The sequence below is a fragment of the Apus apus genome, chromosome 17, assembly GCF_020740795.1.
Source record: "Apus apus isolate bApuApu2 chromosome 17, bApuApu2.pri.cur, whole genome shotgun sequence".
Taxonomy (NCBI): Eukaryota; Metazoa; Chordata; class Aves; order Apodiformes; family Apodidae; genus Apus; species Apus apus.
In genome coordinates, this window is record NC_067298.1 from 4,579,654 (window position 1) to 4,602,062 (window position 22,409).

The following is a 22,409-nucleotide window of genomic DNA, read 5'->3' on the forward strand; positions in this document are numbered from 1 at the left end:
GATCTGCACAGAAATCACATGGGGATTGGGCTTCTCTTCGGTTTTCTGCCCCAGCTCCTGCTCTGTGCGTGTCACCCCACTTTGCAACAGTAAACGCCCAAGCTCTGTTAACCCACATTTAATTAATATCTAAGTGGATCGGCCTGTGCAAATCAAGATTCAGGCTTGAGATTGCCTTGCAGTTCCCAAAAAAGTTCGCTGCAGAAGGGGGAGACGAGGCAGGAGAGCCGGAGAGGAGCTGCTAAGACCCGGACACAACAATTTTGAGCAAAAAAAAAAAGAAAAAGGGACTCAGTTTCGCGTTCCACGCTTCCCCGTGGTTCTGTGAGAGTAGGTCCCGACTTTCTCCTCAAACCGGCGAATAGTTCGTGTGGGTTATTGGGGGGTTGTGTGTGTGTGTGTGTGTGTGTAAGGCAGTCCCTGGAACGCAGGTTTCACCTCCCCTCTGGTGGGTACACGCGGGGGTTCCCCGGTTGGCTCGGGGGCACCTCCCCGGAGGGCAGGGAGCGCTGCGCCTGCTGGGGCGCGGGTGCAGCCACCGGGGGGTGCGTGGGGGGGGAGGCTGGCGGCACCCCGAGGTGCAGCAGGGCCGTGTTTCAGCACCCTCAGGCCTTTTCTCGCTGCTCCCCTCATCCCTCTCGGGGTTTTGGGCAGGGGAGAGCGGGGCGAACCCTTCGCCTCCTTTGCGCGGGGGGGCGGTGCCTGCACCGTGTGTGTCCGTGTGTCCGTGTGTCCATGCACAGACCCCCGCCTGGGCACACATGGGGGGGGCAGCGGCTCCAACCCCCCCCCCCTCGGTCCCGCCCCCTCGCCGCGGGCTGAGCGCGCGAGGGAGGGCGTGGCCTGGGGGGGGGCGTGGCGTGGCAAAAGGGAGGGGGCGTGGCCTCGCCGCTCTTTGGCTGCGGCCGCCGCGCTCATTTGCATGTGGCGGGAGGGCTCCCCTGTCACGTGGCCGCGCGCGGGGCGGAGGGGGGGGGGGGAGGGGGGGGGCAGACTTCCTGTGGGAGGTCAGCGCGGGGCGGGGCGGGGCGGGGGGCGCGCGCGGCGGAGCCTGCCGCGGTCTCGCGCTGCCTGGCGGGCTCTTGTCAGTTAGCAGCAAAATGGCGGCGGCGGCGGCAGCTCTGCTCCTCGGGACGGCGGCGGCGGCCCTGGCGGTGGCGGCAGCAGAGGCAGCAGCGGCAGCAGCAGCAGCGGCGGCGGCAGCGGAGGAGACGCGGAGGAGCGGGGGACCGGCCCGGCAGCACTGAGCCAGGCAGCGCCTGCCTGCGAGCGGACGAGGCGAGAGCCGAGACGGAGAGACGCGCTGCGGCCCCCTCCACCCCCACCCCCCCCATCCCTTCCCCCAGCCAGCCTGCCTGACTGACCGACCCTGCCCGAGGCGCTGCTGCAGCCCCTGGGAAGACGCTGCCGCTTCGGCCTGCCCTGCTCCCCGCCTCCCCCCGGGGGCACGGGCGTCCGGGTCCCTGTCCCCAGGCTCGGGTCTCCGCTGCTGCAGCCTCCCGTCCTCCCGCCCGGAGCCCCTGCCGGAGCCCTGCGGAGGAGCCTGAGGGAGCCCGCGGGATCTCTCTCCTGCTGGCCGCGGATCCCCTGTCCGAGCGAGGCAGACAGACTGTTGGGTTTCCCTGTTCCCCCCGTCGCGTCCCCCCCTCCGTGAAAGACTTTGCTGGATCCTCCTCCTCGGATCCCCTCCCCGCGCTCGCTCCTTCCTGCGAGAGAGGCTGCTGGATCCTCCTCCTCCCGCCGGAGAGGCTGCTGGATCGCTCGGCTGGGGTCCCTGCCAGAGAGACGCGGATCCTCCTCCCCTGAGAGACTCTGCGGCTCCTCCTGCCCCTCCTCGGAGCCCCTGGAGCGAGAGACTCTGCGGGATCCTCCTGCCCCGAGCCCCATGTGAGACTCCGGATCCCCCCGTGGCTCCGTGGTGGGATTTTATTTTGTTTTTTTTGATTTTAAATTTTTTTTTTCCCCCCATTTCTGGAAGCGGTGGGGGGGGAATCCATCTTTAAAACTGTTTTACTGGGTCCCAGTTTCTCTTTTTGATTTGCACTTTTTAAAACCCCCTCAGATGCTCCTCCATGTGGACTGAGAACCCATTAAGACACACAACACGAGAACTCATCTCGGTCAACTCCCAGATCCTGGCTTTCGTGGGTTTTGCTGCAACACGTAAAAGCAAACTTGTATTTAAGACACACTCGTGCAAAAATTTAGCTGGGAACTTCTAAGGTGTATTTCGTCCTGGTTTCTTGGTCTTTTTTTTTTTTCTTTTTGTTGGGTTTTGTTTTGTTTTTTTTGCTTCACTGGAAATCAAAAGCGTGTTTTGGAATTGGACCTGCTTTTGCTGCACTTCTTCTCTGGGCTGGATAACACTGAAGCTTTTTGCTTTTCTACTTGGATAGTGTTTTCCTGTTGATCCGTTGTTTTTTTTTTTTAATTCCGTGTGGCAGACTTTTATTTTTGTTGTTTTTTTTTTTTTGAGGGGGGTAAACAAACGACAACAACCACAAAAAAAAAACTTAATTTTTTTGGCCGTGTGAGATTTTTTCGTATTTAGATTCGTGAAATTACGGGTACATTTACAAACAAAAAAAAAAAGCATTAAAATAAGAAAGGAACACGTCAGAAAGACCCCTACACGGTAGACAAAATACTCACTTGTTTCCTTACAGCAAGACTGAATCGAAAGCTGCCAAAGAGCCCCATAAAGAAAAGACTAAAAGGTAAGAAGGGTTTAATCTGGGCATGGTAGAAGTGGAAGAGACCTGCTAAACCAGGGCATGCCTCCTTTGCTCACAAGTCCAAACCAGATACATTTTTTTACTGGTTATTAGTCAGTGAAGCAAGTAACACCCCAAAACATTTCAAAATCCATTGATTTTTTTAATCAGATATTTTTTAAGCAGCTTCCCTTAGTATTTTTTTACATGCTGGAATTAATTCGGTATTTTTATGTGTCACCTTTCTCAGTTCAAATAGCTGTTGTGAGCAAAACAAGCCAGGAGAGGTGCCGTGTGCGTGTGTGTGTCGTGCCACTTAAAAATGCAAAGCGCTGCTGTTGCAGCCCGGACCGTGTGCAGTTGCTTTGTAACTTACACGTGTGAAAATTATTGCAGAGCGTGTTGGAAATGAGCCCAGGTCTGGGAAATGAGTGGTGTGGCTGTGGTCAGCAGTGCTGCTCTGCTGGGTGAGCAGATGAGGGTTAAGCTTTGTCTTTCCTGGCTGCTTGCTGTTAAAAGTTCAGATCTCTGGGGTATTTTTTTTTTTTTCTTTTTTACCCCTCAGTCCCCCCATGTAATGAGATTATAAGGAACTATAATTTTCTCGTGAGTATTCAGAGAGATCTTCCTCTAAATATGAAACGTGGGAGAGAGAATTATTTGAGTTTATGCTTTTTAACTGCGAGGCTGGAGGAGAAGAAAATGGGCAGAGTTCCGTTGTTAACCTGAGAAATCTTGAAACACTGGAAGTTTGTTAATTGTTTGAATCTTCTTTGTATCACAACTTCGTGTCAAAGGTTAATCTTCTTAATATGTAATTAGTTGAAGGTCCAATTACGGGATTTATTGAACTCAATTGGTTTCCTCCCCCTTTTCTTCCATTAAATCTAACACTGCTAGTCATACTTCGTGGCTTTTATTTTCTGCTACTACTTGAGTGTATCTGTTATTAGATTTTTTTTTTCTTTACATTAATAATAACGGACAGTTTAAACTGAGACATGATCTTTAGGACGTCATGCCCATGTCGTTCCATATTTTTTTCTCACGGATGCGTGTGTGTGTATGGAGAGACTGGATGCTGAAATTTGCTCTGGATATCAGGCCAGTTAAGGTACTTAACAATCCAATAAATCCCGCTGTTTGTGGGCTGCTTGGCGATGCTGAGCTTTAAATCAGGTGGCTGTCGGTGCTGCTGTGTGGACAGGAGGACAATGCCAGTGTTGGAGGAGCAGAACATCTGCACGGCTCTGGGGTGTTGCTGCGGACCTTGCCCTCGTTGCGTACGGTGGGTGGGTTTTTTGGCTTCACTTACGACTGAGAATGAAAATGGAGTTTTCTGGCAGATAGTACCTTTTTATCGTTTGAAGAAAGAGGAGGAGGGGGTACACGCTGCTTCTCGCTACCTCCCCCCCTATGTTTTCCAAGGAAGTAGTAGGTGACTTGCAGTAGGTGCAACCTGTGCTTAGCAAATCATCTAATTTGCCATAATTGCGGTTCCTCAAATTGGGAAAGCCCTCGGATATCTTGTCAGGCTACTTCAGTGTGTGATTTGTGAACTCAAAATGGAACCTGCCCCCGGATGCACTGTTGTTTCTGCTCCGGCTTCCAGAATTATTTCTAGAATGTAAAAGCATCCGTGTCAGACTTGTGCACAACTAGTGAGAAAAACTGCTTTAGCCTGTGGGAGGCTTGTTTTTAATTTGTAGCCCCAGTGTTGCTTTTCGGGGGTGAGATTAGAGGCCGTGTCATGCACGGGCATTGGGTAACCTTGCTGCTTCTCTATCTGTCACTACCAGCTATAGTAAATCAGATTAATTTGAACTTTTTTTACTGGACGTGACTGTTCCGGGGGACTAGCAGTAGTGTAATAATGCCTTGCATCGCTTTGTTCTCATCTTCAAAGCAGAACGTATCTTTTACTTGAAGTTATCTGACTGGTACGAAGCTTGAGAAAGGAAGAGGTCTCAGTTCAGCCCTTGGCGAGCAGGTGCTGCCATCAGGAAGGCTGCTGGAGCCGGGGAGCAGGGCTTGTTTCAGGGCAAGAGTGATGCATATTAATAGGGGCTGTATTTTAGACAATATTATGTACTTTTGACTATCAACATTTCTTGTCTAGTAATGAAAAAAAACAGGGCACGCTAACCTGTTTATTTAGAGCTCTTCGGGATTGCAGTATACAATACTGTAGCATTTATTAATGTTTCTGTTCTCTATATAGGTGGATTCCAATACTGACAAATTTAAGTATCAATATACGTCAGACTAAAAACTGACTTGAACTGAATAGTGTGTTATATATGGTTGGTTTATGGGTGCTGTTACATCTGTTTCAGTGTATGGATTATTTTGAAATGAGGCTGTCACTGATGCGGGGCGTTAGTCCCACATACTTTAGGAATGTAATTACAGGGAGCCTTGCTCTGTGCCATTTTTGTTAGCACAAAGCATAGTGGAATTTACTCTGGGTCGCTGCATTGTTAAAGGTTTACCCGCTTGTCCTGACATCTTTAAATCTTTCAAAATCTATCTCTGATCACCTGTAAATGGGATGAGTTTTACCTCATCTGCTATTGCAAAACCTACTGAGGCTTGCTGGGATGAATGAAAAATCCACCTCTCTGGCTTAAATTTTTTTTTTTTCCCGGGCTTTGTCTTAACTATTAAAGTAACAAGCTATGCTTTTGATGACCTTTGTGATCTTTCGCTGGTACTTTAAAGAAGGAAGGTAATTTATCATATTTGTTTGCAGAAGCTTTTTAAAGCTTGGTAACATTTTAAGATGAAGTTGTTGTAATATGAGAAATAACACGATTGGGCACAATAGCACTTTTGACTTGAAGATTCTTTGTTGGGAGTTCTCAAAGCTCCCAAGTTCCAAGCTGGAGTAACAGTAAAACAGGGTGAAGTTAAAGGTTTTGTTAAGCAGAAGCCCTGATCTCTTTGTGTCTTGAAGTAAACTGTTGCTGAAGGGCAACCTTATAGGAAGTATAGCTTTAATTTAGTCTAGAAATAAACCCTCTTGTTTTTCATTCACTTCAGAAAGACTGGGAAGTTTTATTCATGGAAGAGATGTAGTGCCTGCTGTTAACTCGGAGACACCTATGGCTTCACAGTCCTTTCAGATGCTCTGTGCGATCCAGACGCCTTTTCTCTTCCGTCTTCAGTTTGTTATTAAAAGTCCAATAGCAGCGTTTTACTTTCAGTTTTAGCTGTTGAGACTTAACCAAGAGTGGTGGATGTGGGAACGGGTAATATGTTAACTTAGCAGCTGGCCTTGCCGAGATAAACATGCGCTTTTCCAAATGCTGTCATCTGGCCCCTTTCCAAAACAAGCCGAAGGAGGAGGTGAGGGGTGGAGCCATCCTTTGCTTCAGTAAAAAGAGGCTTTCATTTGGAAAGAATTGCTAGATAGCATTTACTACCAGGACTGCAGGTTTAAAAATAAAATGGCCAGACGTTTTCTAAATAAACAACATAGGCTCTGTTGATTACTTGTATCTCGGTGCCTGTTACTGTGCTGCTTCTCTTGGAAGGTACAGCAACTGAAATGTAGAATGCATTGTGTTACCTTTTCTTTTAAAAAAAAAAAAAAAAAATCAGTGCTTTATATATGACTTTGAACATGAGAACTGATTAAAAATTTATCATCTTTGGTTTCAGTAGAGATGTGCAACACAAGTGCTGTTGTTTTAATTGTTTAAAATTCAGATTACAAGATAATGGTAATACCATTAGAAGGTTTCCCCTTGGCCTAGAAGCTGCAGGTAGGAGCCTGTCGATCCCTTAGTATTAAAGATGAATGATAAGAAAACCTCTTAAATGCCTGTGACGCTGCAGTCTAGCCAATTTAGGATCAGCTGATGCCTTCTAGTGATAATGGCTTGAGGTTTTCAGCTGTATTATGAAGATATCAGCCAGGGCAAATAGTATTTAGAAGAGAAGTGTACTTTATTGAATGGGGAGGTGATCTAGAAGTGACAGTAAATTGCATTACTAAATGATCTATGTGCTCTGCACAGTCTCTTTACTGGTAAATGCTAGTGGTAAAATGAAAGATGGTTATTCTTAATGTATGAAAGCAGAGGAATCAAAGTATTATTTGATCTTCCTTTAGGAATCTGAGCCATTTATAAAAAATTCTGTAGAAAGCACAGCTTAGTTTTACATCGTAATTACCAGATGTTGAATTACTTGTGCTTATTTTATCATTACTTAATCATTATTAACTTCACTGTGGATTCCAACACACAGTTATAACTGTTTTCTGAAACTTTCTTTGTTCATTTTCCTACTTGGTCACTAATATGTTTTAAAATGTCCTGCATAAGATGAAAATGTCTGAATTTGATGGTAATAACAAATTGTCCCTTCTGGCACAGAACAGTTGCAATGCTGTTTAAGATGGTATCAACAATTATATCACTTGTGGAAAATGCAGCAGTACTTTAAATATGTGGCCGATTCTTTTGTCTTTTTAAAAATGTGATGTATCTCCTGTGAAAGACATCTGAAAAATAGCTAGCTGTTCATAAGTCTCATAGTTCAAGGTACCAAGCATCAAAATCTGAGTTAGCTTTGGTCTGAGCCCTGGATTTTTTCAGTACTGAGGTCTTGAATTTAGTTGTAATTTCAAGCTCATAAACTATTAGAAGCTTTGACGGCAGTGAAGGCTGCTTTCTGGAGCTCTTCCCTGTGGGTTTGCAGCTAAGGATGGCTTGAGAGTGAGAACAGTTATCTGTGCTGCAGCAGTGATGTGTTATGGCTGGGTGCCCAGATTGTCTAGCTTTGCACACAGCTTTATAGTTTGCCTTTGAGGGCTATGGAGGTGGAAGTCATTTGTAACAAACAGCTATCTCTGCAGCTTGTTTTTTCTGTGTTTTGAACTGTACATCCATTTAAAAAAAATGGCAAACTCGTTGCACGTTTACTTAAATTTCAACCAGGAAATTCGATGGTTTAGAAGCTCACTTATGAGAAATGTTAACAATTGCTTATTGCTTTGGATTAAAAATAGCTCATATTTATCCTTTGGCTGTTGGGGCTTTTTTTTGCAGTAAGTGCTGAATTGCTAGAGAATTGAGGGTTTTTTGTTGGTGGTTTTATTATTATAATTTGAGCGGGAGATTCACTTGTCAAATCGACTGGCATCCGTTGTGGTAATTAAGCCCCAGAGAAAAATATGTGTATAGGTCTCAAAATAGTTATCATGCCACTACCATCTATAGGCTCATTAAGAAAAGATAACACCACCACCCCCTCCACCACAAGGAAAAAAAAACCCACTCTGGGCTAGGGAGTGTTTCGAGTCTGCTGGTGGGGGTTTCCTGAGGCAGATCCATTCTTCCTCTCTCCTTTTCCTCCCCCCCTCCCCGTCCCCCTCCCCCGCCTCCCTCCCCCCCCAGCTTCTTTTTAGCGGGGTCTATGCGTGTTTTCCTGTGATGACTTTCTGAAGGGATAGTGCCTTTGTTATGATCTTGGTTAAGAACAGTCTCCTAGAAGGGCTCTTCTGGAGCCCTTCTGTTTTTTCTTAGATGTGCTGTTTTCCTTTTTTCCCTTCTTATGTTCTGTCTGTATGCTCTCTGCTTGAAGTTGAGAGTTTTCCTCTGTCGTACTGCATTTGCAGGACTTCCCGATGAGAGTAAGTGGAAGAGGGATTGTTTTCTTTGAGGGATAGAGAGTACTCAGTGGCTTGGATACCGTTCTGGGTGGTCAGTGTGTACACATATCGATTGTTAGTTCAAACGGACTTCTGCCAACTCTAATTTAAGCTCAGCAGATATCTATGTTGTGTCAGCCTGCTTTTCAGTTGTGCCTTGGACTCTAGTTCTTTGGAATTCCAAAATGTTTTCATGGTTAATGCTACCATCGTTGGTGCTGACAATGGAGATGCTTGTTTCTAAACAGTAGCTGGTTACTGGTAAACAAAAGAGCATCAGCCCCAGTGCTTTTAACACAAACCATTCTAGAAAAAAATGAAGCAGTTCAGTGAGAATGCAAAAAAATCCCCATAAAACCCAACAAAAAACCCAAACAAAACCCCCAACTTACAGATGCATGTGCTGATTTCCATTTTACTATGTTTTCTTATGAGGTCGCTAGGTGACCACAGTTGGTGGTCCTTGGCATTGCTGGTGATGTTTTTGATTGAACTCATGTATGTTCACAATGGCCTTGAAGATGGTATTTCATAGGAAAGGTGAGGTTGCAGACTTTACTAGCACTGCAGGCAAAGCCTAATGGCATGTGTGTAAATCAAATAGGACTTCTTACACGGTGTATTAGCAAAGCCAGTCTGGAGTAGGATTCCTCATTATCCCTCTGCTAACCTTCTTTCTGTCTGTAGTTCTCAACTTTCCTCTTCTGTCAGTGATTTTAATGGATCACACAAGCTTACTTTACAAATAGGAAATTTCCTTCCAGGTTTCTGTTGTCTGAATTTTTCCCACATTTTGAGCTTTGAAATGGATGCTCCACTTGAAGTTTGTCTCATTACCTGATTATGTAAAGGAAGATGTTACAATCTAATAATTCTTACCTCTCTGTGATGTCATGTACCTCAGTCTTGCTTTGTGATGCTGCAAAAAAATTGCTCTTAGTTAAAAATAACCGACTGGCATGAGAATGCTGATCACATTTGTTCATAACATACCTCTTTGTTTTCCTGGTTATGGAACTGTTTGGTTTCTCTTGGCATAACATTAGCCAATGTAAACTATAAAGAGATACATGTTTATCTTTTTAAGCCTTTAATAAATTAATGTGGAAAATGCAGCATCTTCTGATAAGGAGGGAGAAGAGCTGGGTGGCAGCAATCTAAATGCTATTTAATATCTTCTCCTATGATCATGATAAAATATAACTGTCTGATTCAGATGTGGAACTAAACTTGGTCTGTCACAGTAATAGAATTGCTGCTATTGAGGAGGAGAGTCTCTGTATAAATATCACTGTTTCAGGTGAAAGATGTTATTGTATGGGACTTACTGGAGCATGGGGAATATGTAATTTTCACTTTTTCTACTCTTCTAATTGAACTTTGAAGTCCTTCACTTTCGAAAAGAGAAATCCAGGTTCAGTTTAAGTCTCATTGGGCACCAACAGTACATTATCTAGTGATGTCAGTCTTTTTACTGTGCTACCACACTTACCTGTAATAATTGAATAAAGCAATGGTTGTGTTATTGGATGGATGTTTACATAATAATTCCTTAAAAGAAGACCCTCAGCTTTCATTTTTTCTTGCATTTGGGAAGATGAAACGTTCTTCACAAATTTCTAGGTGAAATATTGCAGTGACAACAAAACCTCATGCTTTTGTAGTAAGTAATCCAGACTGATAGATATCATCTATTTTATCTGGATGATATTGCAGCACTGATAGTCCAACTGCGTGGAAGCTGAGTCCCCCCAGCCCCCACCAGTGCTCCTATCAGCATCCAGACAAGCAAGAGCTCATCTTGCTGGAATTCTGTCTGCATCTGCTGATCAGATAACATACTTGGAGACATTTTGGATGTATTTCTGAGAATATTTGCTCCCTTGAGCGTTTCATGGACTAACTGAAGACATAAAATAGTTATTACTAAGATCATAATTGACCATAAATTGATTTCCAAAATGGTATTTACTGCAACTGGTTTTCCTGTCGCTTATGGTAATTTCCTTTCCCCATCCTTCCCCTCACCTTGTCTTTCCTCCCCCCTGTGGAGACACTATTCATTTGCTAAGTTGAAAAGTGGATGATGGCCTATTCTGATGGTGGCTCTGATATTCTAATTTATTATTGGCAGGAACTGGCATCCAGATGCTTTTACTATGGGTAGTGAAGTGGAGGAACAGAGAACTTTGAAACTCAATGTACTTAATGGAAATAAGGATTACCTTTTCAGCAATACAGAGTTAAATCTCTTAAACTCTGGTTGATTTCTGGTGGGAAAGATGCTAGCTTGCACCTTTCTGCTTTCCTTACTTTGGATGACAGAACAAGTCTTTTTCTGAATTTTGCAGATTCAGTTTCCTGGCTAAAGATTGGTACAGAGTAATGTAAGGGTCTCTTACCTCACTTGAATTACGTTGCTGTGTTAATTTTCAAAGAAGCATTGCAGTTGAAGATGCAGTGGAACAAAAAGTAAATTGCTTCAAAATGTGTTAAACTTGAGTGAAATTATCATGGTGGGCAGTGTTTTGATTTTTTTTGTAGTTAAACACTAAGAATGTATAAAAAGTGAACAAAAGAAGTAGATTTTCTCATTTGCATTTAAACTTTCACGTATTTGCAATGCACAACTTCTAGTACAGTTTATTAGTCTATAGTATGTTTTGTCACCATTGACTCGGATCAAATTTGGAGTTAACCTCCTGCAGAGAATTCCAGGGCCCATGACATTTTATTGTGACTCTTGATTAGCTCACCAGGGTTCCTGCTAAGAATTCTTCTTTCATTCATTTGATTAATTGAATTCCCTATTCACAGTGCCTTTAAATAGAATGGTATTTGGAAAACTTGAAGACAACAACTTGAATGTTCAGTGAGCTCCCCCTGCAAATTTGTAAATGCAGAAGTAGTAAATGACGGGTTTGTGTTTTCTGAAATCCTTAAAGAGAATAAATATTTTACAGAAAGCATAAGCCTCCATCTTCATCTTCTGTTTTTATTTTCCTTCTGGTTTTTACAATAAGGAGTTCTGTTGGCATCTGTTTTCCCTTTTTCACCCAACATTGCCTTGTTATGTCAGGAGCCCTGCATTCATCCCACTGAAATCTGTATCTAGGAGCAAGTATAATAAGGTGGTAAATGCCCAGATACTGGAACTTTGGCTTTCCAAGGCAGCAGGTGTGCAGTGTGAAAAGCACCCACTGCTGTACACCCAGCATGCCCCAGCTTGTGTGCTCCTCCCGGGTACCTTTTTACTGTTTATCCTCTTACTAGTATTGCTGGTGTTGCTGGCAGGACTTGTGCTGTGGACTGCTGTTCAGATCCCTACATTGTGAGGGATGGTGTCCTTTTAGTGTCCTTTTTTTTTTTACTGTTTCTACATCTTGAGGCCGGTGTACTTTTACTCCCCATGACCCTCCAGGAGCTGGGGCTGCAGCAGTGTCCTGTACCTGCCTTTGTGTGTTCTGAGGTGACACACAACAGTTACACCTGGAGATCGGGGTGGTGACATGGTAGAGTGATGCCATCTTGCTGGAGGCTGGTTTCTGCAGGCTCCTGCCACACATCTGGGAAATGATTTTAATATCATAGGAAAACTCAGGCTGGAAGGGACCTCGGAAGACATCTCAGCTAGGCAGGTCTGTGTTTAAGTCAAGTGACGTGTGCATGTCTGGTAACATGTCTGCCACTCACTGTGTTGCTGATATGTGTTGGTGTTATTCTTGGACACAGTTTCCCTGCCTGTGGGTAGGAGTGAGGGAAGTGCACATGGATTTTTCTACTGTGCCAGTGGTGGGAAGTCTGTGTAATTAATGTAAAGCCCTGTTATTTCTTCCAAACCTCTGCTTCCCAGGCCCTCTTAATCACACTGGGGCTGCTCATGAATGTGGCAATGGATATGCATGGCTAGGACAGCTGGAAGCTGGGTGCCTTTTGTTGAAGATGCAGTGGTGTACCACCTTTTCCCTACAATTAGTAAAAGAGTAGCATTGTAAACATAGTTCTTTTCAGCATAAATTCTGCTGCCTGCTTTTTGATCCTGTGGGTTGTTTTGTGTAGCTTGACCTGTCTTAAGGGCACCAGCCTGGTCTTCAGCTCCTGGAATGGGCAAATTGAATATGCTTTCACCTGCTGCTAGCAAAAGTGTTTTGGCTTAGAAATAGTTTGATTGCTGGCATGTAGCTGATGGAAGGGGAGCAAGGAGAACTAGGGGCATTGGAAATCCCTACAGGCAAAAAGTGGGTGCAAGGAGGATGGAAATTCCATTTAAATGTGATAAAAAACTTTTTTACTGTGAGGGTGACAAAGCACTGGAACAGGCTGCCCAGGGAGGTTGTGGAGTCCTGTGCTGTGGAGATATTAAAAAGCCATCTGGATGCAGTCCTGAGTAAAGTGCTCCAGGGGATCCTGCTTTAGTGGGGCATTGGACTAGATGATCTCTTAAGGTCCCTTCCCACTCTGACAGTTCTGTGATTCGGTGGATGATTCTAGTTATGCAAGCTTAGTTTTCACTTTTATTAACAAAGAAGCATAAACATTTAGCAGTGCTTGCTTGCAGCATGCAAAGATCTGTTACAAAAGCAGTGCTGTGAGCTGCCTGTCCTGCAGTGTGTGTTGTCCCACCTAACCGTGTCACTGTCAGGTGACAAACTGACCAGCTCCTCCAGCCTCCATCCTTGGGAGTGGTCAGTCCTCACAGAGAACCCCAGGGCTGTGGTGTATGGCAGAACATCCTGTGGAGCTGTTGCTCCTGATCCAGTTTCCAGGCCTTCTGCATGGCAGTATCCCTGTGCAGCTGCCCCAGGAAGCAGTTGCTCCTCTGACATGTTCTTCAAGTCCAGCTAAGTAATTTCAGCCAGAAACTTGTCCATAGGTTGCTTCTGCTTGTAGGTCAATTGATCAGTGACACTTAATTGAACAATTTCAGTATTGGGCTTTCCCTCTGTCAGCACAGGCATCTGGTCTTCTGAGTATTTGCAGAAACAAAATAGCAAACGTGTCTGGAAAGAGGCAAACGTGGCATAGTCTTGCTGAGATATTGAATTCCAAAGCTGTTTTCCTTTGTGTAATAACTCCCAGGAAGACTAGAGAAGAACTCTCGACCAGATGCTGCATCAACTGCTGGTAGATATCATTGGGCCTGGGAGAGTGGCAGTGCTGGGAAAGTAAATCTAGTTACCTGCTCTACTCCCGTGCTCAGTTTTCTGACAGAGGAGTCTGTTTGTTGAAGGAGGAGAGATGTAGTTTATAGCATGTTTCTTGTTTGTAGTGTGCTTTGAGTGGTGAATGTAATGTTGGGGCTTGTTTGGGTTTTTTGAGTTTTTGGTGTTTTGGTTTTCTTTTTTAATTGGTTTGTTTTCCTTAGCAGGCTAAGGAAGCTAACTCTGGTATGCGTAGCGCCTGAAACATGTAAGGGTGAGGTTTTGTGTGCAGTGCTCTGGCCCGTGGCTGGATTTCCATACTAACTCCTTAAGTGATGCCAGCATGGAGCTTGTGTATAGATTGATAGGCCTGCACTGTGGAGAGCAACCCCTCCACTGAAGAGGTGGTGTGCCTGTGTGACAGCAACTTCACATACTGCAGGATCACGTAAACTAGCATGTTTGTTTATATCAGGGGTTTCATGTTTAAGCAAACCTTCTGGTTGTCCTAAGTTACTGTGCTTTGATGGACATCACGTGAGAGCAACAACTGGTTTCCTTTTAAATAAAACCTCACTGGATGATGTGCTCCGAGGGTGCAGTTAGTGCTTTTTTCCTACAAGTGAACGTTCAGCACAGGGGAGCAGACTGACACTAGTCTCAGGTAATGAATTCATCTGTTATGGGGATAGTGGCTATCAAGTCCTCCGCACCAACAGTTTTGCCCTGCAAATCTGCTTCTGTTGGCCTACACTACTTAGTAATGAAGATGTAACATACATCTCCTGAAACGTTCTCATTATTCTGCCATCTGTCTCTGGTAACAATCCAGGAGAAAGTGGACAAAAGGAAGTCTAGAGGTGAAAAACAAAACCCCAAAAGTCCTACAAACATCCACTGGGACTTGGACACTGCTCAAATATGAATTCTTCAAACTTCTGATGGCTGACCTACCACTTTCAATTAATACATATCCTTAATTTATAAAGGCTTTTTCTTCCCTAGGATTTTTCCCTATTTCTAGTGACTGGTGATCAATCAGTAGAAGCTAAGCCAAAACCATCCTGAGTTTATCCAGTTTTTCTGGATACTGTCCATCCCTATTTATTTTGCAGCCCCATGACTTGATGTAGTCTAGAAACTTAGTGCACATGTTTTTAGCAGCAAAGTGGTTAATAAAAATTTTGCTTCTGCACATGTGGCGTTCTGCAACAAAAATACATTGTCTCTCTGACTTGTTGGAAGGGGAAGTGCTGCGGTTACTGGTTTTGTGGGTACTTTCTTGTAATTTCATTTAGCTTATGTTCCCTGCCTTATTTTTATAATAATAATAAAAAAAATCGGTAACTGTGCTCTTACTAACAAAACTTTACATGTTGCTTGAAAAGTCAATAAATTACTTGTCTCCCTTTCATCCTTGTAAAAAATACCTGCAACTATGCCGTGGGGAATAAAATAAACTTCTTCCCCTTCCCCCAATCCTTGTTAGCCATCACTCATGGTTTTCACCCCTTTCTTTTTTAAGTTACATGCACAATCTTTGCCATTTGCTGATGTTCTGGAGTGCCATCCATCTTCTGCTGATTCTTTAAGGTAATCTGTAATGATTTAGGCACAGTTGTTCTTGTGGTGAATTACATCAGGCCCAGCCAGTGGAAAAACATCTGATTTCTCTAGGGACTTTTTAAGCTGTTCTTAACATTAGCTGGCCTGATTTCCTATTTGCAGCAAAATGTTTGGTTCCATCTTCTTTTGGCCAGTTCATGGAAGTTTTCCTCAGAAGTTCCTGCTTCCCAAGTTTGGGGAAAAGGCACTTAGGTTGAGATTCCCACTTGAAATTCTTGTATGGAGCTGTGTTCATCAGTCCTTTTGGGTGAGGAAGCCAGAATGAAGCATTGCAGTGGTGGTGGCAGAGATCCTGGGGCAGGAGCTGCTTGGCTCCTGGATTTTTTCCTGCCACTGCCACCAGCTTGGAGCAAAGCCTCCCCACGCAGGGAGGAGCACTATGAATCCCTCTGTGGAGCTGTCGTCATCAGAGGGTTGTTGGCCATCTGTTCCCTGCTGACCTCTTTAGTGAAGGCTAAAGCAGAAAGAAAAGTACTGTCACTTTAGCCCTCTGAGGGTCATCTATCAAGAGTTTCCCTTTCCCACTGAGTACCAAAACCAGTATTTCCTCTTGCTTTTTAATGAAGTACTTAAGGTTGTTTTATAGTTACTTTTTTATATGCACAATGCTAATTGCTTGTTGGTCTTCCTCATTTTTGTCCCCATGTGTTTGTGCTGGTTTTTTATGATTTTTTTTTTTAAATACTCATATATTTGACCCAGTTTAGGGTGCTGCTTTCTTTTTGGAAGTGATTGGAGGGCTTGTAATTAGGGACCAGCTTGACTCTTCTTGATTGATGGCTGAGCCTAGATATCAAGGGAAAAAAGCTGGCACTGCTTGAAGTCAAAGCAGCTCCTTTCCTTAACTGGTGTTTACTCTAGAAAGGCCACAGAGAGCTGGGCCAGATAAGGATGAGGCAGGAAACAGAATTAGCAGTAGGCAGATGGGGAATTTTTAACCCTTCTAGTAGTCATGAAAATCAAGGACTGATGATGATCTGGTGACCTCTTGCTTTATGTAGTATTCCTTCTATACCTTAGGGTATCTGCTTTCTCATTCAGATTTTTGGCAGTTTCCAAGAAATACCACCTGTTTCTTCCTGTGGGACAATATTTTTCAGCTGCCCTGAACAACTATTTGGAGCCTTCCTTTCCAAGATTCCCTGCTCTTTATTTCAGTAGTTTTTTCATTCCATTTCACTGCCAGCCTTCAAGCTGCTTCCTGCCTTCATGGTCTCAGCCACTTGTGGCTTACCATCTAGAATCAGATGTTGAAGAACTTTCTAAATAGTATTTTTTTTTCTGTTTGAAAGTATATGATACCAGATTTTGAGAATCTGGTAGATATGTTACTTTGTGTTTCATGTCTGTGCTGTCTGGACCCTCTGTTATCACATACAATGATGCATGGCACTCCTAGCTCCTTTCAAAAAACCCTCTCTGTGCTTTTTGTAGCCTGCCTTTGGGGAATTATTTGTCAGTGCCTTACAATTACAGTCTAAAGATTCCCCCCCCCCCCCCTTACCAACATGGTGAGGAAAATGTGTTCAGAAATGCATGATGTCCTGTGGTGTGGTGGGGGAAGTCAAAACCAGAGCAATGCTGAAGCAGTTGTCTGCAATCTGTAGGATTTCTCTCAGTAACTGCAACTTTCACAGCCATCATGGGAGTTTTTTCCATCAGAAAGTAGCATGTGAGTTTAAGGTACAAGAGGTATTGTAGAATTAAGGTATGGGAGCTGTTCTGTCATTGGGCTAGACCAAAGACATCTGTAGACCAAGATTAGGACTGCTGTTCTCTAGAGAGATTCCAGGCAGTTTTCCTGTGTAAAAAACCTTCATCTTAAATATATACAAACCAAATTTTTTGGGCAGCAAGTTTGCAGCTGTGTCACATCAGGGACAAGAGAGACAGGTCTCTGTTCAGGTGTCAGCTATTGAAGGGACTTCAGAACTATAAAACACTGTGGGTAAAAACCTTGCATGTAGAAACACAAATAGACTCTATTTGAAGTGTAAGAATATGATATTCCCAAAACGTGGATTGCAAAATCCTGTTAGAATGTCACATCAATGCTAATTTGAATTACCAGCTGTGGCTTCAAATGGGAAAGCAATCCATGTCTGATACCAGCTAGAAAACTGAAGGTCTTAGTTTAGATATAAAACCCATCTACATTTGTTAATTTTTAAAGGGATGAATAAGCCATTCTGCAATAGGCACTCACAGAATATAGCCACAGTTCTAAAGTTGCTCTGATCATCACCTGCATTTCATATTGCTTTCCTATTCAGATAGAACCCCTAAGCATGTCTACTTTAAAGATAACCTTGGTTTAGGTTTTGATTTAATAAGCTAATTGCAGTCTTTAAAAGCAACACGATGCTATGGTAAAATGTTCCTCTCTGCTCATAAAAATCCCCCACAATTTTGGTACATCAGATCTATGTATATAAAAAAAGGCAACTCCTACAAGAATATCCTAAGACACTTCTGGTTTAAATCATATGAGCTTTGTGTTCATAATTTTTTTAGCATATTTCCTGTAATAAAGATTAAATTGTCTCTCAGGAAGTAAAACTGCAACACATGCCTTTGACAACGTAATCAAACTTTATATAGCAATGTTTTTATTGTTTCCCTTTTGTTTTGCTCTTAGATGACTAATTTCTGCCTAGAAGTGACAGCAAGGGTTGCCATCTGAGAGGCCACTTGGAGCTTTATTTCTATTTTAAGCCTATTTAAAGCACATGTATTCAGAAGTGTTATTATGTAAATCAGTTTTGAAAATTGAACTCCATTAAAAATTATAGTATCATTTTCTGAGTTAATCTGAGGCTATTTTAATCTCAGAAATGAAAAAAAAAACAAACCCACAACCCAACCAAAACCAAACAGGTTTCTGCTGAGTGGCACTTCTACCTCTTAGGTTGTAATTGATAGGATAATATGGTAAGAAAATGCGTTTTATTTTTAATGGAGCAAAATGTTTGCTCTTCTTTGTTTTGAAAAACCCTCTAACGTGGTGTATTTATTACCTGAGTAAGGGCAAAAAATAACATATCAGTGTTTGGGAAATGTCAAAGCAGCCAACTTTAGAGGACAGAAAGGCTGGAAATAGAGTTCATAGTGGAGTCCAGTCTAAGTATTGAGTTTGGCAGTGATGAAAGGTACTTGATATAAAAAAAGGGCCTTACCAAGGAAGTATGTACTTTCGGTTTAAATTCTGCAAATTAAGTCAAATGGTGGTGGTGTATTTTGGTTGGTTTGGGTTTGTTGTTTTTTTTTTTAATACTGCACTGACAATTAAAAGGGATTTAAGTGTAATTGTGGTGTTGTGGAATTGCTGTAATGTCATGAGTTTTCTTAAGTACTACTAGCAAAAGGAAGCCAAAAAGTTTCTCACTTTGCACTAACTTGTTTCATTCACCTGCTATAAAAAACAAAAAAGGTTATAACTTGCCATGACAATGATCTGACAGTTTGGGAGAGTTCTCTTGAAGACACAGGCTTTCTAGAGTGTGATGTAACTTGGGTAGGGAAAAATGGAGGGACTGCTGGGTGTCATTTGTAGTTACTGAAATCCTGGAGATTTCTGTTCACCTGAACTGTGAATAGTCATCTCTTATGTTTTCAACTCAGTTTCCTTTGGCAATGTAAGTCATCCCTTTTTGCAAAGTCCTAGGGCAATACCTTTAAAAATACAACATTAAGTATTCTTCAATGCAATATTAAGTAATAATGTACTTGCTCTCGTGGTCTTTAAAGGTATATTTTGAATCATAGCTGCTGAAGCCAGCAAAAGTTGTATGAATGACCTGTCTTTCATCATTTTTTTCCCCCCAGTTTTAGACTTTCTTTCCATAGGATGTGCTAATATTAATTAGTACTGTTGAGTGATTATACAATGAAGTTCTAAATAAAATATATTCTTCCTGAATTTTCATTGCCTACTATTTTATTTGTAGTTGGTTTCAGTGTTGAAGCAGCTTTTTAAACATAACTTTTATTCCAGCATTAGAAGCAGCCTTTTTTTAGACAGTAGGTCTACCTTACTAGATAAACTTCATCTTATTGAAAAGTTCTTCCTAACCTTTTTTCTTATCAGGGAGAAAGAACAAGAAACACAAGAAGAGGAACATTTGATGGAAGAAAAGAAAAAGAAAAAGCAGGAAGAAAAGAAAAAGAAGGAAGGTGCTCAGAAAAAGGTTTGTTACTGTTTTAAATTATATATACATTTTATGTGTAATGAACAAGTATTGACTCTGTGGCCTTTACTTCTGGGAATAATTCTGACACAAGTGAGCAGTCCTGTCAACTTAGAGTGAGGCTGTGGTCAGAAAATCTCTGCAGAAACAGTTGTGGCAGTTCATTAGCACTCCCCGAGCTGCTTACCATCCCCTGATGTTAAGTTACTGCTGCTCCCACAGCTGTGTTGATGTTCCTCATCAACGTCACTGCAAAGTTAAGTGGATTAGTCTCAGCTGATACTGAGGGGACTGTGGATTCTAAGGCCACTTCACATTTTCTGTGGTGTGCATTCTCCTGCCTTGTCTTCTGGATGACATAGGCAGTTCTAATCTTAAATGACCCTTAGGAGGTGGACAGGACTGTCTTTTCCAGTATAAAAAGATTAGACATCATTAAAAAAAAGTGGGTAGGTTCCAAACAGAGAAAGGAAAAAAAAATAAAGACAGGTCTTGACAAAATGTGCTGTCAATCCCTGTAAGCTGATAGTTTGTATGGATTCAGAGGTATACGGGACAAATTCACAGAATTAATTCTGAGCATTAGAAAGTTGATTGACTTTACTGTTTAGTTCAGGAAGCCTCTGAAGCTCAAGTGATGGAAGGCTGGGTGGGTAGCTGGGGGTACTGTCATATTGCTGGCCATGTTTTGTACTGTCTCTTTGGCATCTACTTTTGGTTTCAGTCAGAGAAGGGTAGTTATTCTTACATTGCTAGTATATGGAGTTAAATGAACATTCTTCAGTCCTTAATTGGAACTAAAGCCTGACTTAGGTAGCAGTTTCTGCATAAAGTGAGACCTGCAGCCCTATCATTATGAAGTATCACTTTGAATATTGTCAAATAGTTGACTTGGTTTTGTTCTTTTCTTCTTTCAGGCTGCTGAACAAAAAACCAAAGGTAAATTTATGTTTATTCTTTGTGAACCATTTGGTATTTTTGCAAGTCTGTTTAAAAAATGTGCTTGTACTTTTTTATTCTTTGTGTCTTTTTAATAGGGAGAGTATATCTTACTAGGATAGTTCTGTTTTTAATGTTTTGCTGAAGGAGCTGGCTATGTATTGGTATTCTCAGCATAGGCTTGATTTTAGCCTATCTTGTTGGGTAATGTATAGCACCTTTTTGACAATACATGGATTAAATCTCTGTGAAACAACATATATCATCTTTTTTTTTCTCATGTCACGACATGCAGTTTTCTGTTTGGTTGTTGGTTGTCTCTGAAATAAATGTTTGCCACCAAAAAGAGTAAATCTCTCTCTCTGCATGCACAATTCAACTGAGTTTAGTGGCAAAACTCAATGGAACTTACAAGAAAGCTCTTTCCCCCACTACCACCTCTTTTTTTTTTTTTCCCATGTGGGTTTTCTGCTTGATAATTGGGTTTGATTGGTTTGCAGCATGGTCCAGGAAGCAGCAGAGATAAGCAAGGCATTCTCCTTTTTAGGGCAGTGCCTTAGGAGAGATGCTAGTGAGGTTGTGGGCTTAAAAAAGGTGAGGAAGAGAGTGGAAGTGTAATGCTGCCACTCTGGGGCAGCTGTTGGCTCACAGTTTGTGTAGTTTGTCCTTTGATTTCCCTGGCAAGAACTCAGGGCTGCAGAACAGCTCAGAACGAGTTAATGTGCACTGTTATTTATTGCTGGGTAATTAGGTGACAGACAGGCAAGTAGAGCTTCCCAGATTCCCAAAGACTGGGAATTAAAGAAGAGCCAAGCCTAACATATGAGGTTGACAAAACAGCTTATGTTGCAAACACTTTTTATGCATTTATATAGCAAAAATTAAGTATTATTTCAGTAATTCTGAATTCAGAAAAATAGTCTTAACTACATGATGAAGAAACTGTCACAAGTAATTTATTGAAACTCTGTCCATTTCTTTCCAAATGGTTCTTATGTACAAAGTGTGAAATCAGAAGATTTTAGTCTGAATTCTGTTGCATCTGGCCTGTAAGATCTCAGTTTGTAACAGAGGATTTTGCTTCCAGGAGGACAAGGCAGCAGAAGTAGCTAAGCCCCTCAAAATCTTAGGTACATGACAAAATTTGGAATTAGGATGTATCAGAGCCATTTCTATCTACGTGGAATATTTCTGTTTGCACAGTATTACATGTTTTGTTCACTGTATCAGCTCATTTCTGTGTGAAAAGGTTTCACTGTTCTATAATGTATTATAATGATTTTTTAATATCATAATTCAGTTGCAGATATTTTTACTGTCAAAGTAACGAAGTTCATCTTCATGTGTAATACAGTAGCTCTTCATTTCTGTTAATATTGAAGTACAGTGCCTTCTGCTTTCCTCTGTGGGATATTATTATTACTGTCTTTGTTGTGACAGCTTTATTTTTAATTGCATGAAAATGTTGAGTTTGTTTTTAAAAGTATCATTATAATAATTCTCATTTTTCAGGTACATTTGTGAGTTTGTTTCTTTCAAATTTAGGGAATGCTTTTCTCCATCTGTTTAGTTTTTTGCCCATTATCTTTCTATCTAAGTATCCTGTGCTGCTGCTGTAAGGTAGGGATGTGGAAGAAGGCAACAGTAAATAAATGTAGTTAAGTTAAAGATTAATCAGTTCTGATTAATTGTTTCATCTATCAGGAAGCAATAATGCACTTTTTGGCAGTTAAACGTCATTGTAAAGAGTTGACCTGGCCTGCAGAGAAACCAAGCCTCTCGTGTTCATTTTCACTGCAAGTTAGTGGTTATTTAGAGTCATATGGATAACCCTTCTTTTAATTTAGTTTGGTAGGCAATTGCTACTTGCTTCCAAAGTTGGTCTGTGGGAATGTTTTGTTTTCACTTTGATACTGTTTCTTACAATTGTTTTTAGGAGGGTTGTACACAAACTTATGATAGGTAGCAGGAATTCCTTAAGATACAGAAATATTCATTCTAAATTAATGAGAGGAAAAAATTGGCTCAACTTTTTGGGTAGGGTATTTAAAGTTGTCAAACTTTAATGCAATACTGCACCAAGTATTTTATTTTTATAACATTTTCAACATTGAGTGACAAATGCTACTAGAACTAAAAAGGC

At 42.1% G+C, this 22,409-nt stretch overlaps 1 protein-coding gene across 15 annotated transcripts in view; it reads left to right on the top strand.

Annotated features, from left to right (window-relative positions):
* Window positions 1–1,097: 1,097 nt before the first annotated feature.
* The window catches only part of TNRC6C (trinucleotide repeat containing adaptor 6C), a 100,884-nt gene continuing 79,572 nt past the window's right edge, over window positions 1,098–22,409 (top strand). For all 15 annotated transcript variants that reach the window (XM_051634516.1, XM_051634521.1, XM_051634518.1 and 12 more), the window contains exons 1-3: window positions 1,098–2,717; window positions 19,228–19,327; window positions 20,245–20,266. In XM_051634516.1, coding sequence (XP_051490476.1) covers window positions 19,265–19,327; window positions 20,245–20,266 — 85 coding nt within the window. In that variant the 5' untranslated portion in view covers window positions 1,098–2,717; window positions 19,228–19,264. The remainder of the gene's footprint in view (window positions 2,718–19,227; window positions 19,328–20,244; window positions 20,267–22,409) is intronic.